Source organism: Bos indicus, chromosome 13 (genome assembly GCF_029378745.1).
Source record: "Bos indicus isolate NIAB-ARS_2022 breed Sahiwal x Tharparkar chromosome 13, NIAB-ARS_B.indTharparkar_mat_pri_1.0, whole genome shotgun sequence".
Taxonomy (NCBI): domain Eukaryota; kingdom Metazoa; phylum Chordata; class Mammalia; order Artiodactyla; family Bovidae; genus Bos; species Bos indicus.
This window is the reverse complement of record NC_091772.1, coordinates 32,908,375-32,936,269: the sequence shown is the minus strand read 5'-3', so window position 1 is coordinate 32,936,269 and position 27,895 is coordinate 32,908,375. Positions and strand designations below refer to the sequence as shown.

Genomic DNA, 27,895 nt, shown 5'->3' with positions numbered 1-27,895 from the left:
TCCTATGTGCTGCAATGAACACTGAAGACCCTGCAAGCCACAACTAAGACCTGGAGCAGCCAAATTAGATTAGAAAAAAAAGAAAGGTAGTTTGGTTGCCAGGGGCGGTAGGGAGGTAGAAAGAGGTGTTGGTCAACAGGTAGAGAGTTTCAGGTGTGTAAGACGTGACAGTTCTAGAGATACTACATGACGTGAATATGGCCAACATGGCTGAGCAGTACATACACTTCAAAATGGTAAACAGAATTAAAAAGAAAAACACTTCAGTGCATTGATCGTTCAAGGTAAATTGGAATTAGATGGTATTTAAGCAAAATTAAGCCAAATAACAGCCTTTGTCGAGATCTTCGACAGTCAATCTTGATAACCTTAGAAAAAGCACATCACTGGCTAGCAAAGGTCTATCCCTGAAGAGACATGCACTGCACCGTGGGGGCCCCAGTAAGCCCTATTTCTGGTCTCCAGCCCTTCTCCACCCCAGCCTTATTTCCATCCACCTGCTCCCCATCCCTGCAGGGTCTGGCTCACTGTTGCTGCTGTTATTTGCTCAGCTATGACTCTTTGCAACCCCAGGGACTATAGCCCACCAGGCTGCTCTGTCCATGGGATTTTCCAGGCCAGAATACTGAAGTGGGTTGCCATTTCCTTTTCCAGGGGATCTTCCTGACCCAGGATTGAACCTGTGTCTCCTGCTTGGCAGGTGCGATCTTTACCACGGAGCCACCTGGGAAGCTCTCACAGTGACATGCATGTTTGGCATCGTCATTAATCAGCCCATGAGTTTCTTGAGGGAGAAACCACATCGAACAGATCTCTGATATCCCTTCTTCTAGCTCCTAGCTCAAAAGCACAAAACCACCCATCAAATGTTTCCTAATTGAACAAATTCTGCTCTTTCACAGTTTGCAACATCTTTCACTTGGCTCTTGGTAGGGCAAAAGCTCAAGAGCAGAGAGACGTTGTCTATTTTAAGTGCTTAAAGGTCTTTGTGTTATTCCCCGTTCATATATGATAGAGAGAAAAAGAGAAGAATCATGTATTTATAGCTATGTTTATAAAGATATCACAAAGATGTTCAGTTACAGCTCTTGACAAAAAAGAACACTTGAGCAGCAAAGTTTATAATAATCCTTTCCCAATCCATTTATGGTTTTGAAACTGCCAGAAGTCTGTATTATGTTAACAGTCTTTATAAGGGTTCTTACACCAGAATGCAGTTTGAATGTGGGCAAACCTCAGATTCCTAGAACTTCCATTAATAAAAACCATAAATCCACTGGAAGAGAGTGTTGAATTCGAGTATCAGGTTCTCTTTTAAACATGTAACTCTTATCCATAAGAAACTTAAAACTCACTCCTGGGTAGACTGCCAAGATAAATATAACCATAAAGAAAGAAGGAACGGCGTGTAATTTTATTCCTAAAATACTCAAGTGTTACTCAGGAAAGAGCCCATGAGAAGAACAAGAGAGCATCGTTTGTTAACTTGCTCTTGATAACAGAGGCAGGAGTCTGCAACCATGAGATGAAGAAGCTTGTCCTTACAGTGTCCTTACACAGCATGAACACGTGTTTAGTTGCTCAGTCATGTCTGACCTTTTGTGACCCCAAAGACTGTAGCCCGTCAGGCTCCTCTGCCCATGGGATTTTCCCGGCAAGAATACTGGAGAGGGTTGCTGTTTCTTTTCCCAGGGGATCTTCCTGACCCAGGGATCAAACCTGCATATCCTGCACTGGCAGATGGATTCTTTACCACTGAGGCATCAGGGAAGCCCAAGCCACTCAGTTGTGTCCAATTCTTTGTGACCCATGGACTGAAACCTGCCAGGCTTCTCCGCCCATGGAATTCTCCAGGCAAGAATACTGGAGTGGGTAGCCATTCCCTTCTCCAGAGGATCTTCCTGACCCAGGGACTGAAGTCTGGTCTCCCACATTGCAGGCAGATTCTTTACCATCTGAGCCACCAGGGAAGCCCCTTTAAGAAACATAGAGCCTCTGCCTTTACTTTCAAGAGGCTTACAGTCTAGTGCTGGGGACAGGACACCACCTCAGTCCTGGGGATGGACAGGGGCACAATTGGACCTCATCAATGAGCTGTGAAGATCATGTGATAGTGCAAATGTTACACGGGACAGCAGCCAGTACAGATGTGTTACCCAGGACCCACTACCAAGCCAGGAACAACTCCAATATGGTAGCGACCGAGTAACAGAGCAGGGCCCTACAGGGCTTTCCAGGACAGATTCTCCACCCCATGTCCTCCGCCTGCCTCTTGTCTGTAGAAAAACTTGAGACTAATGAGAGACATGAGAAAATGTAGATACAAAGGGAAATGGTCAAAAAGACAAAATAATAAATAGTTTCATCATTAAACAAAGACAAGGACCTTTATTGTCAGGAGCTATGGATAATATTCTGAGCCATGTCCTTTGAGCTGTTTGGCAGAGAATGAAACGCCCACCAGGCGGAAGAAGTTAACTACATGATGACCAGACTACAGCCCTGATATGAAATACTCCGTCTTGCATAATTCTGAGAACTGACCTCAAGGAAATGGGAACAGAACCACTCTGGAACTGAAGATTAACTTTACTTAGAACAATCAAGATGACACTGATCAGACCACTATATGACCAATTTCAAGATGACTGTCAGAGCTGACTCTGTGGTTCTGCATGTAGCTCCCTTCCTCTGCTTATGCGCAGCCCTGAAACTCTCCTTTAAAAGCCCCTGCCTCCTGATCAGCAAGGAAGAGTTGGTTTTTTAAGATGTGAGTCCACTTTCTTCTCAGGATTGCCAGCTTCCTCAGTAAAGCTATCTTTCCTTTAACCCAACACTTGTCTCTTAGTGGATTCTTGAGTGATAAGCAGCCAAATCTGAGTTTGGTAACATCCATATACAATGGCATATGGTGACCTTGCACAACTGAAAGGGGAATGAAATAAGGAGTTGCATCACTTCTAATACAGATACCCCATTAGACACTGACATTGAAGGCAGGAGGAGGAGCTGCCTGTGCCCATCCCAGTCTCCTGCCTGGGAACTCTGCACTGGACAGGCACCAGCTCATGCAGTTATCACTGAAACCAAGAGCATCACATATAACTTATCAAAAGGTCAAGCAGTCTATGCAGAGATGGAATCCAAACCCAGGTTTCCTTGAGTTGAGTAATTGTGAGAGACCACATGACCCACAGCAACTAAAATATCTCCTATCTGACCCTTTACAGAAAAAAACCCTGGTGACGCCTGAACTAAGTCTGTGGGTTTGGGAGGATGACATGAACACCGACAGAAATTTTTAAAAATGCAGAAAAGAAAAGGTTTGAAAGAAAAAAATGGGTAGCTTAATTTTAAATAGCTGAATTGATAGAGATCCCAAAAAAGGGAGATGTGAGATACTAACACTAGGGATAGAGGTCAGGGGCAGAGGTACAGAATTAAAGAATGAAAGTGATGATGAACCAGTGTGAAGGATGAGATGGTAAAAGGAAAGACAGAAGTGATGTAAAGCTTGTTACAGAGGTGAAATTCTATATTGAAAGAAGAAATTACACAGAAGTCCCAATATGTCAAAAAAACAATTAATAACAGAGCTGCTTCAGCTGAATCCAGGAGGAATGCACCAGAGCACACGCTGCTAGGTAGCCCTCTGCCTCTGCTGTGGCTCCTCAGGAATTCACTGGTTTGAAAACCAAAGTCATGCCTCCAAAGATAAAAGCCAGTAGGTCAATGGAATTCTACTCAGCTATTAAAAAAATGAAGTAATGCCATTTGCAGCAACAAAGATGAAACTAGAGATAATCATACTAAGTGAAGTAAGTTAGAAAGAGAATGACAAATACTATACGATATCACTTATATGTGGAATCTAAACTACAACACAAATGAACCTATTTATGAAACAGAAACAAAATCAGGGCCATAGGGAATAAACTGGTGGTTGCCAAGGTGGGGGTGGGAGAGGGTAGGAGTGAGAGTTTGGAGTTAGCATATGCAAACTATTACATATAGACTGGATAAACAATAAAGTTCTACTGTATAGCATAGTGAACTATATTCAATATACTGTGCTAAACCATAATGGAAAAGAATATGAAAAAGAATATGTGTATATATATAGCTATATAATATATATCTATGTATAACTGAGTCACTTTACTGTACAGAGGAACTTAACATTGTAAGTCAATTACACTTCAAATAAAAAATGAATTTTTAAAAAGTCAGAAGGTCAAGGTTGTTGCATTTGGTGGAACAAACTTCCAGACTTCAGTGGAGGGAAACAGTGAAAGAGATTGAAAAGGAAGAGAGGTAATAGAAATAGGCTTGTGTTGTAACCAGGACCTATCATTTCAAATAGACTTAGTAGAGATGAAAAAAAAAAAAAAAAAAAAAAAAAGGCAAGGCTTACAAAGAAGTCCAGGGACCAGTTAATAAGAGGTCAGTGAACATCGCTAGAGAGCATCAATAAAGAGAGACAGAAATTGGTTTCAAGGAAGTGGGGAAGAAATGACAGAAGAGGAAGTGAGAGCTAATGCTGGTATAATTCAGGTTGGCACTAACAGGAAGGGAGAGATGCGGATGGGAGGAAGTCAGGGTTGTCAAAAGGTAGGGAGACATTTGTTCTTCCAGAGGGAAGGGAGAAAAAAAGAAGAGTGCGGCAGACAGTTTGCTGAAATTGGCTTTAACAATTACCCACCAGAATCCATGGCCCTGGGCATTCCCTCCCACACCCACTACAGGCTGAGAGTTTGAGCCAGAGGGTATTAGCACACAGGAAACAAGAAGAGACTCGAATATTGCCCTCTGGGAGCTGTTCTCTCTTTCTGTGCTTGTAACCCTGAGAACACTGGGAGGAGGAGCCAGCCAGCCTGCTGGCGATGGGAGATCACCCAGAGGAGGAGGAGCAGCCCAACCTGACAGCTGCCAACCTACAGACACAGGCAAGAGGCCATCCCAGATCAGCCGGTCACCAGCTCACCTGTCAGCAGGCCAGTAATGCACAGAAGATCATTGTGACCTAAGCCACTGAATGGAGAGTAGTTTGTCCTGATGTAAAAGACAGTAAAGAAATTGATACTGTCTGTGTTACATGATCGTAACTGCTCTGTTCAGTCACTCAGTCGTGTCCGACTCTTCGCGACCCCATGGACTGCAGCGTGCCAGGCTTCCCTGTCCATCACCAATTCCTGAAGCCTGCTCATACTCATGTCCATTGAGTCAGTGGTGCCATCCAATCACCTCATCCTCTGTTGTCCCCTTCTCCTCCTGCCTTCAACCTTACCCAGCATCAGGGATTTACTTGTATCTAGATAACTGCTCTAGAGGATTTAAAAATGCTCTAGGATGAAGAGCTTTCCTTTTTCCTTTTCTAGCTTTCAAATTGTTTACAATGAACAGTAATCACTCAGTAAGTGCCATTATTACTGCGTTATTACTGTTATTGTCAACTAACATTTGAGATGAGTGGAATTACAGCACCAACGTATATGATCGTACCTACCTACTCATATTTAGGAGCTACACAGAAGCCTATCAGGTCCATGGGGCTTTCACACACTTTTTCTTTCTTACAGCCTAACCTAATTTATATTTGAACAACAAACTAACTCACAATGTTGGAAATTAGACATATTTTGCCAATTTTCTAGCACAATTTGGAAGGTAATTGCTATGAGTAAAAGAGGGCTGACGGTTTTTCAACGCAAAAATTAAGAGACAGTACTAAAGTGAGCAGTGGGAAAATAATCTAGTCTAAAATATTTTCCAAAGAATGTCTCCCATACTTTATGTTTTTGATGATGAGACCTCTCTGCTGGATTTTATTTTGTACCAATTAAATGCGTTTTTTCCCCCTATGTGGAGCCATCTACTCTAATACCTGCCACATGTTCTTTGAATTCTGTCCAATAGTGGGTTTGCCCCTATTGAACACATTTCTGTGTCCAATATCTTATAGGTTTAAGAAACTATGTGATTAGGCACACACACATCTCTCCTACCTCCCACATGCTTTTCTCACTAAGATACATTTTTAGAAACATGTCTAATGTTTTTTGAAATAAAAATTCATCTTCGGGTTGAAGGTGAATGAACACATTCCTGTTGATTCATTCTTCTGAAAAGGCCAGGTAGGAGATATTTCCAACTGGATAGGATTCTCCCACTGTCTAAGGCATGTACAAACTAAGGTAATATGAAAAACATTTTTCTTCTGTTATAGTATGCTTATTGATAAATACTAAGATTAAAAACCTGGTGAATTGAACAAATGCTTCCTCCTGAAACTATTTTTTTTTCCTGTGTGTGAAAAAAGTCTAAACCCATAGCTTTAGGACAGCCAATGAGATGGAAGTAGACAAAACCTTAGAATATAGAAAACAAGAGGCAGTGGCAACTAGCAAAGTAGAAAGAGGGAGAATTAAAGTAAAGAGACCGGGGACTCCTCTGGGCACACTGACCAGATGAAGAGAAACTCCCTCCCACCACTACCCTATAAAAAACTAGCAGTCAAGAAGCTTTACCATCAGTCTGAAAGCTTCCACTCAGCTTTATATCTTGCTCTTAACTATGAATGTGCTTTGCGTACTCAGTTGCTCAGTCGTGTTTGACTCTTTACGACCCCATGGACTGCAGCCTATGACCCCATGGACTGCAGGCTCCTCTGCCCATGGAATTTTCCAGGCGAGAATACTGGAGCAGATTACCATTTCCTCCTCCAAGGATCTTCTCAACCCAGGGATCACACCTGCATCTCTTGTGTCTCCTGCATTGGCAGGCAGGATTCTTTACCGCTGTGCCACCTGGGAAACCCTTAACTATGAATGGAAATCCAAAATCAAACTTTTGAAGAAAATCTCCAGATACATAAATAAAATCCAATTAAAAGTTTAAAAAAACACATTACATAAAACCTAAAAGAAATCTTAAGAGATATAAGAGAAAATATTATAGCCATGGAATAAGGAGGACAAGAAGCTATAAAAGGGGAAATGACAGGAAAGCTGTTGGGAATTAGAAATTTTCAACAACAAAAAATTCAGTAAGTATGTTAAAGGTGGAGAAAAACTCAGAACAAAAAGATAAAAAGGATAGTAAGAAAAAAAATGAGTAGGGAAGAAAACCCAAACCAGACATCTGACAAATGAGAGAACCAGAAAAAGGAAAGCAGAGAAAGAAATGATCAAAAACAAATAAATAAACAAATAACACACTTTTCAGAAGTGAAGAGACTGGCCCTTCACAATGAATATTCATATGAAATGCTGCTCACCAGAAATAACAAGCTTCACATCAAGGCCAAATTTCAAACAGCTCTCAAAGTATAAGAGAAAATCATGTAGAAATCACACTCAGAGACAGAATGGCACTGGCAATCACAACAGCAGTGCTGTATGCCAGAGGAAAACAAAACAATGTCTTGAAAATTCTGGGGGAAAATGCTTTTCATATATGAATATTATACCCAGCCAAAGCAGTAATTAAATAGAGACTACAACAAAGACATCTTCAAGTTGGCAAGATCTCAGAAAACTAATCCTTCCTCTAGAAGGTTCCATGTTTTCTTTCCTAATGTTGGCCACTCTTCACATTGCTTATCAAGTTTTCCTTCTTGTCCACTCCCCAGTTTCTACTTTACAACCTAAACTGCATCTATCCATATTGGAAGGTATAGTTTAAAGCCATCACCAGCCCCAAGAAGAATTTTCTGCTCCTGCCAGCTGGGGGCAGTCTGTCTGGAGACCAAAATACTTCTACTCTGCTTCTGACTATCGTGGTTTAAGGCCACAACTTTTCTCCCTGAACAAATATTAGAAGCCTTCTGCAGAGATATTTTGCTTATCTGTCTGTTTTTTCCTTATGGTTCTGACCTTTCAATGCCTCCTCTACCCATCAACTGTGACTAATACACTTCAATACAATAGATATTTACTGGTAAGAGAACAATTGACTTAAAATTTCACATTAATTCATTTATCTAAGCATGCCACACCAAACCTATTTCATTTCTGCCTCAGTGCCTTCCATATCCAGATTTCTCAACTCAGAATCTCTGCACAGAGGAAAGATCATTTTGAGGGAAGTGAAAAGGAAAAGGAAAAAGAAAAACCTTTCAATAAAAAAATGATGATTTTAGAACCCAGCAATGTCCATGCAAAATTTTTACATGAATGTTCATAACGGCATTATTCAGTTCAGTTCAGTCACTCAGTCATGTCCGACTCTTTGTGACCCCACGGACTGCAGAATGCCAGGCCTCCCTGTCCATCACCAACTCCCAGTTTAATTAAACTCATGTCCATTGAGTCAGTGATGCTATCCAACCATCTCATCCTCTGTCGTCCCCTTCTCTTCCCACCTTCAATCTTTCCCAGCATCAGGGTCTTTCCAATGAGTCAGTTCTTCACATCAGGTGGCCAAAGTATTGGAGCTTCAGCTTGAACATTAGTCCTTCCAATGAACACTCAGGACTGATCTCCTTTAGGATGGTCTGATTGGATCTCCTTGCAGTCCAAGGGACTCTCAAGAGCCTTTTCCAACACCACAGTTCAAAAGCATCAATTCTTCGGCGCTCAGCTTTCTTTATAGTCCAACTCTCACATCCATACATGACTACTGGAAAAACCATAGCCTTGACTAGACGGACCTTTGTTGACAAAGTAATGTCGCTGCTTTTTAATATGCTGTCTAGGTTGGTCATAACTAATCTCATGGCTGCAGTCACCATCTGCAGTGATTTTGGAGCCCAGAAAAATAAAGTCAGCCACTGTTTTCACTGTTTCCCCATCTATTTCCCATGAAGTGATGGGACCGGATGCCATGATCTTTGTTTTCTGAATGTTGAGCTTAAGCCAACTTTTTCACTCTCCTCTTTCACTTTCATCAAGAATCTCTTTAGTTCCTCTTCATTTTCTGCCATAAGGATGGTGTCATCTGCATATCTGAAGTTATTGATATTTCTCCCAGCAATCTTGATTTCAGCTTGTGGCTTCATCCAGCCCAGCATTTCTCATGATGTACTCTGCATATAAGTTAAATAAGCAGGGTAATAATATACAGCCTTGACATACTCCTTTTCCTATTTGGAACCAGTCTGTTGTTCCATGTCCAGTTCTAACTGTTGCTTCCTGACCTGAATACAGATTTCTCAAGAGGCAGGTCAGGTGGTCTGGTATTGCCATCTCTTTCAGAATTTTCCACAGTTTATTGTGATCCACACAGTCAAAAGCTTTGGCATAGTCAATAAAGCAGAAATAGATGTTTTTCTGGAACTCTCTTGCTTTTTCAATGATCCAGTAGATGTTGGCAATTTGATCTCTGGTTCCTCTGTCTTTTCTAAAACCAGCTTGAACATCTGGAAGTTCACGGTTCACATATTGCTGAAGCCTGGCTTGGAGAATTTTGAGCATTACTCTACTAGTGTGTGAGATGAGTACAATTCTGTGATAGTTTGAGCATTTTTTGGCATTGCCTTTCTTTGGGATTGGAATGAAAACTGACCTTTTCCAGTTCTTGCTTAAAGATGGAAACAACCCAAATGTCCACCAACTGATAAACGAGTAAATAAAATGTGATAAATGCATACAATGGAATATTACTTGTCAAGGAAAAGGAATGGAGTGCTGATACATGCGAAAACAGGAATAAATGCTGAAAATGTTACTTAAATGAAAGTAGCCAATCACCACAGATCTCCTATTGCATGATTTCATTTATATGCAGTAACCAGAACCAACAAATCTATAGAGACAGGAAACTGAATAGTGGTTGCCTAGGGCTGAGGTGGGTGGGAAGAACAGCACGTGACTGCTAATTTACAACATGAGATTTCTTAGGGGGATAAGGAAAATGTTCTAAAGTTGACTACAGTAATGGTTGCAACACTAAATATTCTAAAATCCATGGAATTGTACATTTTATTTTTTATTTACTATTTTAAAGATTTTTTTTTTGGTGTGGACCATTTTTAAAGTCTCTACTGACTTGGCTACAATATTGCTTCTGTTTTGGCCACAAGGCATGTGGGGTCTTAGCTTTTTGACAGGGATCGAACCTGTACCCTCTGCTCTGAAAGGTGAAGTCAATCACTGGACCGCCAGTGAAGTCTCCAAAACGTTACACTTTAAATGAGTGAATTATATCTCAGTAAACTGTTCTACTAAGAAGATCAATGTGGGAATAAATTAAGCTCCTATATTATTTGCCTTTAAGGCAATATCAAAGAGCACCAGATTTAATAGGGCAGGCTCTTCAAAGTACAGAGAACCTGAACAAGATCGAAATGTGCATGTGGGATCAGAAAACATCAAGTTAAAGAACAAGGTCATGTGAATTATTTGCCTCAAAATAAATATTGAATCTGTTCACTGTAGAGTTTACTAGTTTATGAGAAGCTGTAACAAAGAAGTAGTGAAAAGTACTGGGGTTTATGCAAAGCACAGAGGGCCAGGTTATATAATCCTATGTAGGTCAGTTAATTTCAAAAGCTATTTTCTCTAGTTTCATTCCTTGTCAATCACCTTATTTCATAGGCGTATTCTTAAGGCAATTAATGGAAAATATATTTCATATTTACAGAGTGCCAGGGTCTGACAACACCACAGAGGTTTATTTCAGGCACTTGCACAGGATTTTTGTTTTTAGTTCATTTGTCTTTATTATGATTCCATGATTGTTTCTGGTTGAAAGATCAGTGTTTTTGATACTGCACACACTTATGGCAAGTGATCTGCAGGGTAGGTGAGTTCAAAGCACCAAGATACAAAGGCTTTCTACTTGAAGGATGTTATAATAGGCACAAAATAAATGTAAAAAACATTTGCGTCTTTCAAAATGCTTGGAAAAAGTGCCTAAAACTATCTTAAAAGTAAACAATGATTTCATGTATTTTTGAACTTTAAGGTTTCATTTTGAAATAGATCCCGCAAAGTCATGATGATATATTGGAAGAGGAAAATAGATTAAAAACAGCCCAATGAATGACCCATGTGTGATCTTTTTTTTTGTATACCTTCTTCAAAAAGATCAGATGTAAGAAATCAGACCTACCAAACCATGATTTTAACCAGAAGTACACTTAAATCCTACTCTTTGTTTCTTCTTTCAGAACATATTCAAATTCTCATTCACTTGAGTGTTACTCATATATTTGAATCCAGAGGTTTAAGATAATTGGCCTAATTTTAAAGAATAAAAATGAATGTAAGTTGTTTTCATTAAACACAGGATATAGCCCTTCAATTATTTTGCTTTTGTTTTAAATTCTTTTCATTTTCTTTCATCTTCTACTTCTCTTGTAACTATAAATGTTTTAGTCTGTATGACAAGTAACACAAATCTGGCTTGATTAAAGAAAACATTATGATCCATACTGGGTTGAAAGATACTAAAAAGTTCTGCCATATAACACAGGGAGCCCAACCCGTCTCTGTGATGACCTAAAGAGGTGGGATGGGGGCAGTGGGTGGGAGACTCAAGAGGGTGGGAATATACTTATGGCTGATTCGAGTTGTTTTATGGCAGAAACAAACACAACATTGTAAAGCAATTATTTTCCAATTAAGACAAAAAAAAAAAGTTCTATGCAGCTGTGTCACTGAACTCAGGATTTAAACAGCAGTGAGAGACAAAAATGCACCAACAAATAACTAAAGACTTTGTGGTTGATGAAAAGCAAACCTACAAGACACTGGATTGTATGATGATGGGATATGAGCCGGAGAAACTGTTTAATTTTAGCATGTGAAAAATCACACGAATAAACAAGTGCAAATAGAACACTCTTATTTCTGGAATACAAACTGTTATTTAGTTTTTTTTCCTTGACTTTATTTTTTTTTTCCTTTGGCACCCTGGTGCAAAATATAGAATGCAGAATTAAGATTCTAAATTGCATCATATATTAGCTACAAGACAAATTTGGGGCAATTAACTTCATTGGTTGTACATTCATTAATTTCAACTTGGTAATTTTTCTATTGCAGTAGAACATTTACCAAGAAACCTACCCTTTTAATAATTTTTAAGTGAAGAGCAGAACTGTTGCCTGTACTATATTCTAGACACAATGGTGTACAAGAGATCTCTAGGACTTATTCATCTTACATAACTGAAACTTTCTATCTGCGGAATCTCCCCATTTCCTCCTCCTCCAGTCCCTGGAAACCATCATTCTGCCCTCTGCTTCTAGGAGTTTGACTACTTTATTATTCTTTTATTAAAATTTTTTTTTTAAATTGGAGGATAGTTGCTTTACAATGTGTTGGTTTCTTCTGTACAACAACGGGAATCAGACAGAACTATATATACACACACACACACACACACACATATCCCCTCCCTTCTGAGCCTTCCTCCTTGACTACTTTAATATCTCCTATCAGTGGAATCATAAAGCGTCTGTCCTTCTGTGATCAGCTGATTTCACTTAGCATATGTCCACCACTCTCACCCATATTGTCACATCATAATGTTTTAAATGGTTAACTTCAGCAGAGCAGATTTGTTTGTGGCAACGGGGCCACACCTTGCTTTATCAGTTTTCTGCTTCTGCCCTTTATGAGTCCTTTTGCAGTCAAGACTGTCACACCTGGAGATGACTTCCCTGCCCGCTGAGGTGAGAACACTGTTTTGATGTCCAGAAGTACTTTTGTTTTTTTTTTAAGTCAAGGTCTCCTGGCAGCTCCTCTGCAAACTACTATGGCAGCTGGGCTAGAGGTCATGAATATTACATAAGGGCAGTCCATGTATTCAAACCAGCATCTCCAAGCCATGATTCCCATAGCAACACACAGAGATTTTACTCATCTTGGAGACGAAGCAGCCAGCAGAAGTATTCTAATGTTACCCTGGACTTTTTTTTTTTTTTTAGCAAGATCAACACTTACTCTTTTTTCAAAGCAGTGATTTTTTTCAAAAGAAAACCAATGACCTCGTTAAAATAGGTTCATTTAAAAATTACCAAGTATCACACACACCAAGGCCCTTTGAACTTGAACAACAGCAGTCTATGCTTTAGAAATAGCTGCTATTTGAACCACTGCAGGGGAGAAAGAATCCAAATCATGGCAATGTGTGAAATGAAACAGTCTCAGCTAAATTCTGTACTTCTATGTTTCATATTTGGTTTCCAGTCCCCCTTCCACTTAATTATTACAGGATAGAGAAGAAAGAGCTCCAAAGGGAGGGACATCTTTAATTAATAAAATCCTTTCTTGCTTTCTTTCTGAAAAGCATAATGCAATCCATTTTTTTTTAAATATAAGAAAAATACCATTATAAAACACCTAAGGAGTAAAAATGAGGGGAAAGATTGTTCTAGTCTAAGAGAATAAACATCAGCTTGAAGAAAGTTTGTTTTTCTAAGCAGAGAAATGGTTTCCTGAAAAACAAAACAATCCTATTAGAAGCAGTTTTTCCTCTTTGTATATTCAGGGATCATTTTTCTGCATCTAAATAAACCATCCACCCATGGAAACAAGTTGCTTGGATTATAAAACAACATAAAAGGCAAGACCACTCATGTATTACACTGCCTTCTTCTACCAAGGGAAGACAATACATTCCACATCCTGTACCTCTTTACAGCCAATCAAGGAAGCACAGTAACAGACCAGATGTACATTTCAGAAGGAATTTCCGCAGGTGGCCCATCATGGACTCAGCACAATGGACAAAGAGCTTGGCAGAGAAGGAAGGGTTTTACCTTTGCTTTTTCCAACTGGGCCTGGGCCTGTCGCTCTGCTTCTCTGCGCACTGCCTCCCGATCTTCCTCCAAAGAAACATCTGAATCGGATGGACGGCTGGTGTAGGAGTCTGCCGAACCCTGGAGAGGAAAATGGACATTTTAAAAGAGATTCTGTCTATGATGCTGGCCACAGAAAAGTCTCACTGACACGGCAGTTAGCTTCCTAGATTGTGCTGTCCATTCCTGAAAAGAGGAATAAAAATAATCCATTTTGGTGGCAAACCAGCTACACACATCCAGCTTTGGTTTGCAGACCACTCACTAGGAGAGTTACGCCATTCAAGTTATTGATACCCTTCCTTCCTAAGTCTTATGGTCCAATTAGGAGCCTTTGTGGAAGCCAGAACAAGTTCTCTCATCATTAAACCGACTGTGGTGCAGTGCAGTGAAGGACACACACACCGTTTTCAAGGAGAGCTTCAAGAACAGTCCACAGCTACAGTGAGAATTTACAATTAGGAAGAAGATAGGCTAAAAAAAACAACAACAGCAACAAACATAAAGTCAAGGGAGTTATCAACTTGAACTCTCTGACACGCCACTACCATAGATGACCCTCTCTTTGATCTTAAGCATCCTTTGGTACCTCTGTATTCACCCAATGCCTCCTCTGACAAAATTGTAAGGCAACAGCTGCCAGCTTCCCTCAATCTTTAAGCAACATATCTTTTTCAATCCCTTTAAGTGGATATTTCATCAAAGGCTTCTACGGGAAAACACCTGCCCGGGGGGAGCTCCTAGGGAGATAAACCACCGCAGAGGAAAGGGAGCTAGAGGATTAGAGGACTCTCTTCCGCTCCCTCTTTCGCAATCAGCATCATATTACTAATCACAGGAGCCCCAGAGAGCCCTCACTTGTACCAGCGACAGAAACAACGACAAAATAACGTCTCCCCTCTACGAAAGCCCTGAAGCTTACACAGATATCCGAATTCTTCAGCCTTCCTCCCTTGGCGCGTTTCAGAAGCCTGATCCAGGTGGCCTTCATCAGCCAGACAGCGCCTTTCCCGTCCGCAGCTGCAGCCGCGGGCACCGATCCTCAGTGCGCGCTGAGCCCCGCAGAAACCCTGCTCGGTTCCCATCCATGCTCTGGGCAAACCCCCGCTTCTCCGTCCCTTTCTGCCTCCGGGGCTTTCACTTCCTACCCCGGAGGACTCCAATCCAAAGAGATTCTTATTTTCCCATCCCAGTGGGGAGGGGAAACAAACACTTGGATGCTTTCGATTGCTTTAAAGATAACACTTCAAGCGCATCCAAAGACAGGCATCAACTCGTCCTAAACTTCACGCATCTTATGACCCTCTCATCTTCCCCGTTCTTGGATTGTTCAAAGACATTAGTTGTGAGAGAACCTTAAGGGGGGGGAAAAAAAAAACCAACCTAGTGCAAAACGTATGCAGTGACATTTGCAAGTGCAAAGTTCAAGGCTTATCTTCAGAGATCTGGAGGGGGAGGGCGGAGGACGCGCTCACCGCACTGGGCATGCTCCGTCTGTAGCCTTTTTACGCAGACGCTCACATCACCCGGTTAGTCTGTCAAATTGCCATTTTGCATCTGAAGTGTAAACAGCTGGAAAGGGCTTTTTGACTCTATAGTAACAGGCACCTGGGATGTTTGACATGCTTCTATTTCAGATGAAACGTCTCAAAGATGAAACCTGTACTCTCTCCCTTTTTCTTTTCCTCTTAACAATATCCTTCCATTAATCTGCTGCGGAAAGTATATCCTATGCCATAGGACAATTCATAGATAATACATATGATATATGATATTGTTGGGCAATCGAAATCAAATCATGCTCATCCATTCAATATAAAGCCGCTCTTGATAGCTCCATTTCCTAAACAAAATGCAAGAGAGAGATTTGCTCACTGAAATAGGACTTGAAAGTAACCACAGCGCTAAGCAATAACGGAGCTCAAAGTGGCTTTGAACCGCTTCTCCAACTGAGCAACTACCCTTCCAAATAAAGTCACTGGGATAAATAACCATGTGAAATTGCTATCACAGCAATTAGGAACAAATGTAAAAGCTTGGTTGATTTATTAGCTGGAGTTAATATTTATAGAACCATTTAGTCCAAACTCTTCTTATAAATAAAGTGACTGAGGCTTGGGAAAGAATCATACTTATTCATTTCCAGTATTAATGGGATGACTTTTTTGAAAGTTTATGAAGAAATACACACTTCCAGGTTTCCTAAAGTAAACATAAAATTCTATCACTGCATTCTAAACTATGTTTTGTTTGGGGGGGCAATTATTTTGTAAAGTCTCGTGCAAATGAAATAAAGCATTCTTAAGAAAATCTTCCTTACTTTTCCCCTCCCTCCTTCCACCCCACCGCCCTCTCACTTCTCCCCATCCCTATTCCTTTCATTTCTAGGTTAAGACCAATCTTCATGACTTAAATAGAAAATACAGGAGAGGCTCTAGAATAAACACTGTAGATCAAATGCACCCTCACTGTGGTATCATAACATAAATTAATAGATTACTTATATTTTTATCAAGTGAATATAAAATGCATGGGACACAGAAAATGCATTGCAATTTTTTGGTTCTTGTAAAATTCACAGGGGTGATAGGAGTTTTTCTACACCAACACACATGCTAGGGTAATCCTAATTTTCTCAGAGGGGTTCCTATAGCAGGAATTGTTTAGTCCCTCAGTCGTGTCTGACTCTTTTGTGACTATATGGACTGTAGCCTACCGGGCTCCTCTGTCCATGGGATTTCCCACGCCAGAATACTGGAGTTGGTTGCCATTTCCTTCTCCAAGGGATCTTCCTGACCCAGAGATCGAAGCTGTGTCTCCTGGATTGCAGGGTCTTTTTTTTTTTTTTTTAAACATGGAGCCATCGGGAATGCCCACAGCAGGACTAGCATAGTAGAAAATTACCAGGAAGCACAATTATATCCCATAAAGGACATTAGGCCCCCCACACGGTCAGGTCACACCTCAGGGAGGATACAAAATTTCTCCTATTAAGAAGCCCATAATGAGAGGAAGAGTGTAACACACACACACACACACACACACAATTGTGTGTGATCTTCTTCCACTATGAACAAAGATTTAAAAATCCTTTGCTTATAATCAGATGACGCTTTTAATTACATAGTCATTTTGAGACCTGTTACCAGGTTGAAATAAGTAAGCAGCGTAAAATACCCTCTGCATTGAGTTTTGGCAATGATCTTTTGAATATCTGCCACAATATATTAACCTCTGACCACTTTACAATGTGAGCTGTGACTTGAACTGATGTCCTCATGGCTTTCATTCTTTGGATCACTGAAGTATGCTGCTGCTGCTAAGTCACTTCAGTCATGTCCGACTCTGTGTGACCCCAGAGACAGCAGCCCACCAGGCTCCCCCATCCCTGGGATTCTCAAGGCAAGAACACTGGAGTGGGTTGCCATTTCCTTCTCCAATGCAGGAAAGTGAAAAGTGAAAGTGAAGTCGCTCAGTTGTGTCCGACTCTTAGCGACCCCATGGACTGCAGCCTGCCAGGCTCCCCCGTCCATGGGATTTTCCAGGCAAGAATACTGGAGTGGGGTGCCATTGCCTACACTTTCAAAATATTTTTAATTATATAAGTTACATGTATCCATTGTAGAATGAAGAGAGACACAAATAATCTCTGCCTGAAATTTGCCCACCCAAAAAGCCTCACTATTAAATGGTAGCATAGTTTAGCCTCCAGAGTTCTTGCATTTTCAAAAGTCACCCTCCCAACGTGTGCCTTACAATTAATCTCCTTCCTTTAGGAAGTGTTGATTTATGCAGTTAGAAGTGGTGTATCTAATTAAGCTTTTGCCTTTGGGACCATAAGGACTTTCTGGGTCATTCTGCCTTCTGTCAGGAAGAGCTGGCGGTCATTTTCGTAAATCCAAATGAGGTTCATCACAAGCTGTACCCCTGATCTCTTGGGTTCCTTCAGTACGATTAGTTGAACTTTTGTAATATTTGCCCTGGCAGGTACATCTCAGATTTCCTTTTCTTTATCTTAATATTCTCACTCCTCATCATACAGTTCCAAAATGCAACCTGCTCCTAATATCTAACAATAGCTTATCTGGGATCACTTACTTATCTCCTCAGGACCTTTACTCCAAATGTGCATTCTTTACTTACAGGAAATGTTAGTTAATTGGATTAATTGATGCTTCTATTTATTCTTCAATTTCTGTTGTTTTCCAATTTATGTCAAATATTTGCACACAAAGCATTGCCTTTTTCCTTTAACACATTTTCCTGGATTTATAAAGTTGGCTTTTTTCATGCTGCACTCTACTGTTTCAATCATATGTCTATTTCCATGTCTATTTTCACATCTTTCTTGAGTGCTCTTGTACTTCCGCTTTTAAAACCAAAAGGGTAAGAGTCGTTAGTCTATTGAGGAATGGCTTCCTGGATCCCAAGTGGGTCATCTATTCCTGTAGGAAATCTTCATATGAAGCCTAAAGCAATGCTCCTGGGCAAAATCAAATTCCTTATAGTATCCCGAGGTTACCTCGATTGTAGACCGAAGTGCGTCCCATCTCAGACACTCAAGATTTCAAATGTACAGGACTCGTGTATAGGACAATGCTAAGTCAGTGGCACAGTGGACTTCCATTGCTTCCCCCCGACCTTCTGTGGCAGCAGTACTTTTTGGCACCAGGGACTGGTTTCACAGAAGGCCAGTTCTCTATGGACTGAGGGCAGGATGGTTTGGGGATGATTCAAGGGCTTTCCTGGTGGCTCAGGTGGTAAAGAATCTGTCTATAATGCAGGAGACCTGGGTTTGATCCCTGGGTCGGGAAGATCCCCTGGAAAAGAGAATGGCTATCCACTCCAGTATTCTTGCCCGCAGAATTCCATGGACAGAGGAGCCTTGTGGGCTACAATGCATGGAGTGGCAAACAGTCAGACATAACTGAACGATTAACACTTTCACTTCCAAGTGCATTACCTTTACTGCGCACTTTATTCCTATTATTATTATATCAGCTTCATCTCAGACCATCAGGCATTAGATACTGGAAGCTGGGAACCCCTGTTCTGTGGCATAGACAGACAAGCCATTTCCTTATCGATCAGGCCAACTTTTAGGGAAAAAAGCAGAATGGGGTAGACTTCCAAGGACAAAGACTAAGACGAAAAGGGTTCTGTCTTGTATCACATGCTTGTCTTGGCTGGGGGAGATGATTCTTTCATTTCTCATACTGTCATCTATTTTCATAGTTTTAGAAAAACTAACTTTTTTCCCTGTGAAGTCATCTGAATGTCTCTAAGAAAATGAATTGCTGACCTCTGCTTTGTTGGTTTCTTTAGGAACAAAACCATAAATTGCCTATTGATAATGAGAGTTCTTGACTCAAAGTTCAAAAATGACACAAGTTATTGAGATGAAGCCCATTTTCATTAATATTGTTTACTTCGGTTTGCCAATGTCACAAAGTTACTATTCAAACCCATTCAGTCATGAAAGTCTCAGATGTGACTGGCCTGCCATTTGGGTAAACTTGAAAATAGTGTCAGAGGTGATGGTAATAAATCTATGCAAGTTCAATCTGTTATGACTAAGTACCAGCTAAAATATTAGCTTCAATTTTCTCAGGAGCACAGGAAAATTTGTAAACTCTGTATACGTTTCGTAAGTACTGGTGAAGACATTATAGTTTGCCCCCAAACAAAACAAAACACCAAAACACCCACCACAAGCTTTTATTCAGTCATTAATACTTTGGGACAATAAGTGCTATAACGGTAAGTTAAATGCTAGGAATATGACCTTGTTCCCATCATGGAGCCTGACATTCTAGTGAAGAAGGTCCATTAAAATAATTACCAGAAAAATAATTACAGGGAGAAAACAGTGAACAGGCTGAGATGAGAGAATGATGGTGGGAAGATACCACTTTAATTGGGAAGATAAGATAATCATAAGAGATGATATTTAAGTTGAAATATCCCAAAAGATAAAGAAAAAACAAGTCAGCCTTGGGAGGTGCTGGGAAAAGCAATATAGGAGAGGGAATGGCATATGCTAAGGCCCTGAGGACAAGGAATGAAGCACGATCAGGGACGCTAATGTGCTATTCTGCTGGTGTGTTTATTTAAGCTTCCTCCTCTTTCTCTTTCTGTAGGTAATACATGTGGAATATGTCTTCTGGGAATCTCTTCATTTATGTGGCACAACCTCACAGAAAAACTTCTTACACAAGTTTGATTTTCTAAATTAGAATTGGCATTTAAGTTGTCAGCAAATTCCACATTATGGGGAAAATCAAGTCTTCTAAGGTTTAAAGGGAATTCTCTCATTTTCTTCCTTCTAAATTAAGGGCTATCTCATAAAGGCTAATGTCAGGATGTTTTTGAGACTCTTCTATATTATGTGAATTCAAGCAGTCAATTTATTAAGGTTAGACAATGTACACAAGTGATAATAACAATTGCTATTTAAAAAAAAAAATCTTTTAGCCTCACCATGGGGCATGTGAGATCTTAGTTCCCCAATCAGGGATTGAACCCATGCCCCCTGCATGGCAGTGCAGAATCTTAACCAATGGGCCATCAGGGGATTCACATAACTGCTAATCTTGAATGAATGCCTATACTGTACTAGGCACTGTGTGGATTCGCCAATATTACATAATTTAATCATTAACTTTTCTCCATTTTTCACTGATGAAAAAACTTTAGCATAGAGAAGTTACCTGAGCGAGGTTACAAAGCTAAAAATTGATGGAGATAGGGGTCAACCTTTAGTAATCTAAATTTAAGTTCCATACATGCAATCAGTTCAGAAAATTAAAAGCCAGAACAGATCCTTACATGCAACTCATCTTTCTGTTAATCAAAAATACATTTTTAAAAATTCTTTAAAAAGTTGAAGTATAGTTGATTTACAATGTTGTGTTAGTTTCAAGTGTGTAGTAAAGTGATTCACTTATATAAATTATGTATATATGTATGTGTATATATATATAGGGTTCTCAGGTGGTGCTATGGTAAAGAATCCACCTGCCAATGCAGGAGACAAGAGATGCGGGTTCCATCCCTGGGTCAGGAAGATCCCCTGGAGAAGGGAATGGCAATCCACTTCAGTATTCCTGCCTGTAAAATCCTATGGACAGAGGAGCCTGGTGGGCTACAGTCCATGGGGTCACAAAGAGTCAAACATGACTGAGCACAAATATGTGGGTATATATTTGTGTTTGTGTGTGTATGTGTGTGTGTGTGTGCATATATATTCTTTTTCAGATTCTTTTCCGATACAGGTTATTACAAGATATTGAATATAGTTTCCTGTGTTATAGAAAACATGTTTCTGTCTGCCAGGCACACACATAACCATTTCTAAAGGTCCTAATTTGTCATGACGACTTTCAAGTTATTAGCTCTATCTTTGCTGAACCTGGCACTCTCCCCACTCCCTTTCTCCCCTTCCCTTCTCCCCTCCCTTCTGACACACTCTCCCCCTCCAACCACTCCACACACACACCTTCACAGATTCTCCAATTTTATCTTCCCAAAGGCACAATGAAGGTGCAATGAAACAGATAATTTCTCATTCATCAGTGTAACACAATTTTGTGACAATGTGCCTACTACCCTGAAATTTTCTTCACTTCAGAGTATCTCAACTGGAAAGCATTCTTTTTGTTACTTATCTACAATGGAAAGTAGGTAACTAGAATAGGAAAACAATGGAAGTCAAGAAACCGGCTATTGAAAACTTCCCCTTTTCCCTAAAAATGAACATAAGTTTGGCAAGCTGGTCTTCAGTAGCCTCTTTGGCAGCTACTCTTGTCTGAAGCTGGCTGGAATTCAAGTGTCTCCTGAGTAATCTTTCAGTTCAATAGGAACCATTGTAGTGGCACTGAAACTAAAATTACTAAAAAGTAGAAATGGTAGGTCCAAGGCTCAGTGATGTGACTTACATATTTTTCAGAGTACATTACATTACATTAAAACACTTACACTCAATTATTCTTCGAACCAAGGGTATGATGGTTATTTATGTTTTGTAGAAGAGCTTCTGTCCAATATTTGTAAAATTTGACACTTTCACAAAGAACCATTTTGAGAAAGCTAATGTGGCTCAGACCATGAACTCCTTATTGCCAAATTCAGACTTAAATTGAAGAAAGTGGGAAAACCACTAGACCATTCAAGTATGACCTAAATCAAATCCCTTATGATTATACAGTGGAAGTGAGAAATAGATTTAAGGGCCTAGATCTGATAGATAGAGTGCCTGATGAACTATGGAATGAGGTTCGTGACATTCTACAGGAGACAGGGATCAAGACCATCCCCATGGAAAAGAAATGCAAAAAAGCAAAATGGCTGTCTGGGGAGGCCTTACAAATAGCTGTGAAAAGAGGAAAAGCGAAGGGCAAAGGAGAAAGGGAAAGATACAAACATCTGAATGCAGAGTTCCAAAGAATAGCAAGAAGAGATAAGAAAGCCTTCCTCAGCGATCAATGCAAAGAAATAGAGGAAAACAACAGAATGGGAAAGACTAGGGATCTCTTCAAGAAAATCAGAGATACCAAAGGAACATTTCATGCAAAGATGAGCTTGATAAAGGACAGAAATGGTATGGACCTAACAGAAGCAGAAGATGTTAAGAAGAGATGGCAAGAATACACAGAAGAACTGTACAAAAAAGATCTTCACGACCCAGATAATCACGATGGTGTGATCACTGACCTAGAGCCAGACATCCTGGAATGTGAAGTCAAGTGGGCCTTAGAAAGCATCACTACGAACAAGGCTAGTGGAGGTGATGGAATTCCAGTTGAACTATTCCAAATCCTGAAAGATGATGCTGTGAAAGTGCTGCACTCAATATGCCAGCAAATTTGGAAAACTCAGCAGTGGCCACAGGACTGGAAAAGGTCAGTTTTCATTCCAATCCCAAAGAAAGGCAATGCCAAAGAATGCTCAAACTACCACACAATTGCACTCATCTCACACGCTAGTAAAGTAATGCTCAAAATTCTCCAAGCCAGGCTTCAGCAATATGTGAACCGTGAACTTCCTGATGTTCAAGCTGGTTTTAGAAAAGGCAGAGGAACCAGAGGTCAAATTGCCAACATCCACTGGATCATAGAAAAAGCAAGAGAGTTCCAGAAAAACATCTATTTCTGCTTTATTGACTATGCCAAAGCCTTTTACTGTGTGGATCACAATCAACTGTGGAAAATTCTGAAAGAGATGGGAATACCAGACCACCTGATCTGCCTCTTGAGAAATTTGTATGCAAGTCAGGAAGCAACAGTTAGACATGGAACAACAGACTGGTTCCAAATAGGAAAAGGAGTTCGTCAAGGCTGTATATTGTCACCCTGTTTATATAATTTATATGCAGAGTACATCATGAGAAACGCTGGACTGGAAGAAACACAAACTGGAATCAAGACTGCTGGGAGAAATATCAATAACCTCAGAGATGCAGATGACACCACCCTTATGGCAGAAAGTGAAGAGGAACTCAAAAGCCTCTTGATGAAAGTCAAAGTGGAGAGTGAAAAAGTTGGCTTAAAGCTCAACATTCAGAAAACAAAGATCATGGCATCCGGTCCCACCACTTCATGGGAAATAGATGGGGAAACGGTGGAAACAGTGTCAGACTTTATTTTTCTGGGCTCCAAAATCACTACAGATGGTGACTGCAGCCGTGAAATTAAAAGATGCTTACTCCTTGGAAGGAAAGTTATGACCAACCTAGCTAGCATATTCAAAAGCAGAGACATTACTTTGCCAACAAAGGTTCGTCTAGTCAAGGCTATGGTTTTTCCTGTGGTCATGTATGGATGTGAGAGTTGGACTGTGAAGAAGGCTGAGCGCCAAAGAATTGATGCTTTTGAACTGTGGTGTTGGAGAAGACTCTTGAGAGTCCCTTGGACTGCAAGGAGATCCAACCAGTCCATTCTGAAGGAGATCAGCCCTGGGATTTCTTTGAAAGGAATGATGCTAAAGCTGAAACTCCAGTACTTTGGCCACCTCATGTGAAGAGTTGATTCATTGGAAAAGACCATGATGCTGGGAGGGATTGGGGGCAGGAGGAGAAGGGGATGACAGAGGATGAGATGGCTGGATGGCATCACTGACTTGATGGATGTAAGTCTGGGTGAACTCCAGGAGTTGGTGATGGACAGGGAGGCCTGGTGTGCTGCGATTCATGGGGTCGCAAAGAGTCGGACACGACTGAGCGACTGATCTAATTTGATCTGAATATTAGATGGGAATTCTCATATTATTGTGAGTTTGGGATTTCAAGCATAGGATAAGTAATTTCTCTTCGTAATTACAGTATTCATGTGTGTGTGTTGGGGTAGTTTTTTAGGCTTATTATATTTACTGATAATAATAGATGGAAAAAGTTTTTCATGCTAATATAACTTCTTTAAAAATTCACTTTTCATTCATGAGAAAGGAAATGAATAGGCAAGAAGCAGAAAAACAGTGGCTTGGGAGAGTTGAACTTTCTCAAAATATTGATGAAAAAAATTGAATGAGGAAAAATGAGTGAATGAACCACTTGCAGGAAATCTGCAGTATAGGAACTCATGACAAGTATGGATACAGCCATAAACGCTGAGTGAACATCACTACCTTTAGTCTTCCTACTGAGTCTGCTCAGCATACACACATACTATTATTTCCATTTGCGTAATCAATGTGATACACCACATCGACAAAAGAAAAGACAAAAACCACATGATTATCTCAATAGAGGCAAAAAAAAGCATTTGATAAAAGATAACATCTAATCATGATTATAAACTCTTACCAAATAAAGTGGGTATAGAGGAAATGTATCTCAACATAATAAAAGCTATTAATGGCAAACCCAAAACCAAGCTAATACTCAGTGATAAAAAGCTGAAAGCCTTCCTGCTAAAATCTGGAAAGACAAGGATGCCCCACTCTCACTACTTCTTTTCAACATAGTATTGGCAGTCCTAGCCACAGAAATCTGATAAGAAAATGAAAGAAAAGTGTGTAAACTGAAAGGAAAGAGGAAAATCTGTCATTATATGCAGATGACATACTATTATTTCCTCTGCCTAAGAAGACCTCCCCTGAACTCCATTTTCTCTGCCAGTTTCTACCTTTTTTTTTTTTTTTTTTTTGCTCTCCTTTGTAGGAAAAAAAAAGCTCATGCTCACTTCAATTCTTCTTTATGGGTCTTTTTTAAAGTTACTCTCTCCCATCACTGCCCTCAAAACTGCTCAGGGTCATCAGCAATAAATGGTTAAATCCAATGGTCAATTCTCAGTGCTCATCTTACTTGGTAGGTTAATATCACTCCCCATCCTTTCAGGGCTTCCCTTGAAGCTCAGTTGGTAAAGAATCTGCCTATAATGCAGGAGACCCGGGTTCGATTCCTGGGCTGGGAAGATTCCCTGGAGAAGGAAATGGCAACCCACTCCTGTATTCATGCCTGGAGAACCCCATGGACTGAGAAGCTTGGCAGGCTATAGCCCATGGGGTCGCAAGAGTCGGACATGACTTAGCAACTAAACCACCACCACCACCACGCCATCCTTTCAGGATTCCCAGGTGGCACTAGTGGTAAAGAATCTGCCAGCCAATGCAGGAGACTCGGGTTCAGTCCCTGGGCTAGGAAGATCCCCTGGAGAAGGAAATGGCAACCCACTCCAGTATTCTTGCCTGGAGGATCCTATGGACAGAGGAGCCTGGTGGGCCACAGTTCATAGGGCCACACAGGACGTGGCTGAAGCAGCTCAGCACAGCACCCATCCTATCATTCACTTTCTCAGAGTTGCTTTCCCAAACCCCTCTCTCGTGGTCTTTCTCTTACTACTGGCTGTTCTTTCTGAGTCTCCTTGGTTGGATCACCTCTGCCACCACCTCCTTTTTGCTTCAACCTCACTGGAGCTCCTCACAGGCACCAGGAAAGCTTTCTCCCTAGATCGTCACAGTACAATCACCTCCTTTAAGTCTTTTCTTAGCTGGCATCCTTTCTTTTCTTTTTTTTAATTAGCTCACCAAGGGTCTTAGTTGTGGCACATGGGATCTTTCTTTTAAGCACGTGGACTCTGAAGTTGTGGCATGCAGGCTCCAGAGTGTGCGGGCTTCAGTAGCTGCGGCACACGGGCTCTCTAGTTGTGGTGTGCCGGCTTAGTTGCTCGAGGCATGTGGGATCTTAGCTCCCTGACCAGGGATTGAACCCATGTCCTCTGCATTGCAAGGCAGATTCTTCACCACTGGACCAACAGGGAAGTCTTGGTGACTTTTCAATGAGGACTTTCCTAACCATCCTATTTAAAATTGCAATCCCCCAAGCCCTCCAGCATCTCTAATCTCCTTTAGCCTGTTCTACTTTTTAAAAATGGAGCTTTCACCTTCTAACATACAATATAGTTTAATTATGTTTATTGTTTAGTGTCTCTCTCCCTCCACTAGACTATAACATCCATGAAGGCATAGATCTTTTCTCCTGTTTAATTTACTCATTTATCCCAAGTGCTTAGAACAGTGCCTGGCACAAAACAGATGCTCTATAAACATGTGTTAAATGAATGACTAGGGTTACCAGAGAAAGAGAGCCTTTTCTTTCTCACATCCTAGAGCTTGATACTCTTAAAACATTCCTAAATATTCTCATGTCTTTTCCTTACTATTGGGTTGGTCAAAAAATCTGTTCGAGTTTTTCCCATAAGAACAAAATTTTTGGCCAATCCTCCTCCCCCCAAAAAAACCACACCCACAGAAATCTTCCTGACTCATAGTTAATGGCAATAAATATTTGCTATGATGAGTAGAAGAATAAAACAAAAACTTCAGCCTGAAGATATATTTGGAATTTTATCATAAACCTCAATAAATACCAAGTTCATTAACTTAGTGTAAATGTCAACTCTAAGTCAGTAGATTAAATAAACATGTTCCATAACAAGCAAACTACTAAAAAGAGAAGACATTATACTTAAAATTTATATAGCATCCTTCTTCCAAGGAATGTAAAAGAGACTTTACGTTCTGAAAATGTGATTAACACTTACTTTCTATGAAGCTTCTTTTTCCATTAATTTTCCTCCCTCATTCCAGGGACTTATATTTCCAATCCTAAAACTGCTAATGACTCATTGTGTAGCCACAGGCAAGTTATGTAAATACTCCTCAGACTCATTGCCCCCATGCAATCTGAGTACAGTAAGTCAAAGCTACTAGAAAGAATATTCTTGAGAATTTTCTTACAGATGGTTGAATATACATTGTAAATATGACATATTCTATGACTGTTTACAGACTGTTACTTCTCATACACTACCCCTGCCAGTCCTAGGAGGATAGAGTTTAAATTCACAGCAGAAAAAAGCGTGACTATACATATAACTTCTAGTAAGATGGAATGTTTTAAAAAAATCAAGCCAGCACAGGAAAAAGATATTTCTGCAAGCAATTTTAGAACATATATTTAAAAGGAATTCAAGTAATAGCTGGACAAATAAACAACTCTGGAACATCTTCACAGGCTCTCTACTACTAAATAAAGGTCACCTCAAAAGATGGCATGCCCAGCTGTGAGCCTTTTCTTGAGTGGCAGAACCATCAGACAATGAATCTTGGTTCCTGCCTTCCAGGGAAAATTTGCTGAGGTGACAATGAACCATCAATCCATAGGCATTCAAGGACAGTCAGCACATGTATCCTCCAGGGAATCCCAGAGCTGTGAAAGGGATAGGGCTTCAGTCCTGAAAGATTTTACCCTCTAAAATTTTCTGTGCATACAGCAGTTATTCTTACTGGTACAAAACACAGTAAGAGAACAACAGACAAGCAGACAAAGGATATGGATACAAGATTCACCAAAAAATCAGCTAGTCATAAGCATCTGGAAAAAGTGTTCAGCATCACTAAATTAAGATGCATTTCCTTATTAAATGTGTACTGTTGCCAAAATACCAATTCATAGTGTTATGAGAAGACACTACAACCAACACTTTCACATCCTGTTGATAGTCTGTTTTACTTTAGTACAGCCCTTTGGGAAAATCACGTTCTTTTGGTTTCTATCTAGATATGTATCTTGACTAATAGGTATCCAGACTAATGATTGTACTTTAAACATTCTTGGACTTTTCTGGTGGTCCAGTGGTTAAGGATCTGCCT

The 27,895-nt window shown here is 40.3% G+C and overlaps 1 protein-coding gene across 8 annotated transcripts in view; it reads right to left on the bottom strand.

The window, feature by feature from the left end:
* The window catches only part of CACNB2 (calcium voltage-gated channel auxiliary subunit beta 2), a 428,234-nt gene that overhangs the window by 117,473 nt on the left and 282,866 nt on the right, over positions 1–27,895 (bottom strand). For 6 of the 8 annotated variants that reach the window (XM_070800900.1, XM_070800898.1, XM_070800899.1 and 3 more), the window contains one exon: positions 13,709–13,828. In XM_070800900.1, coding sequence (XP_070657001.1) covers positions 13,709–13,828 — 120 coding nt within the window. Of the gene's footprint in view, positions 1–13,708; positions 13,829–14,669; positions 15,161–27,895 lie in introns of those variants that run through there. The other 2 variants (XM_070800904.1, XM_070800902.1) reach the window with 2 other exon arrangements.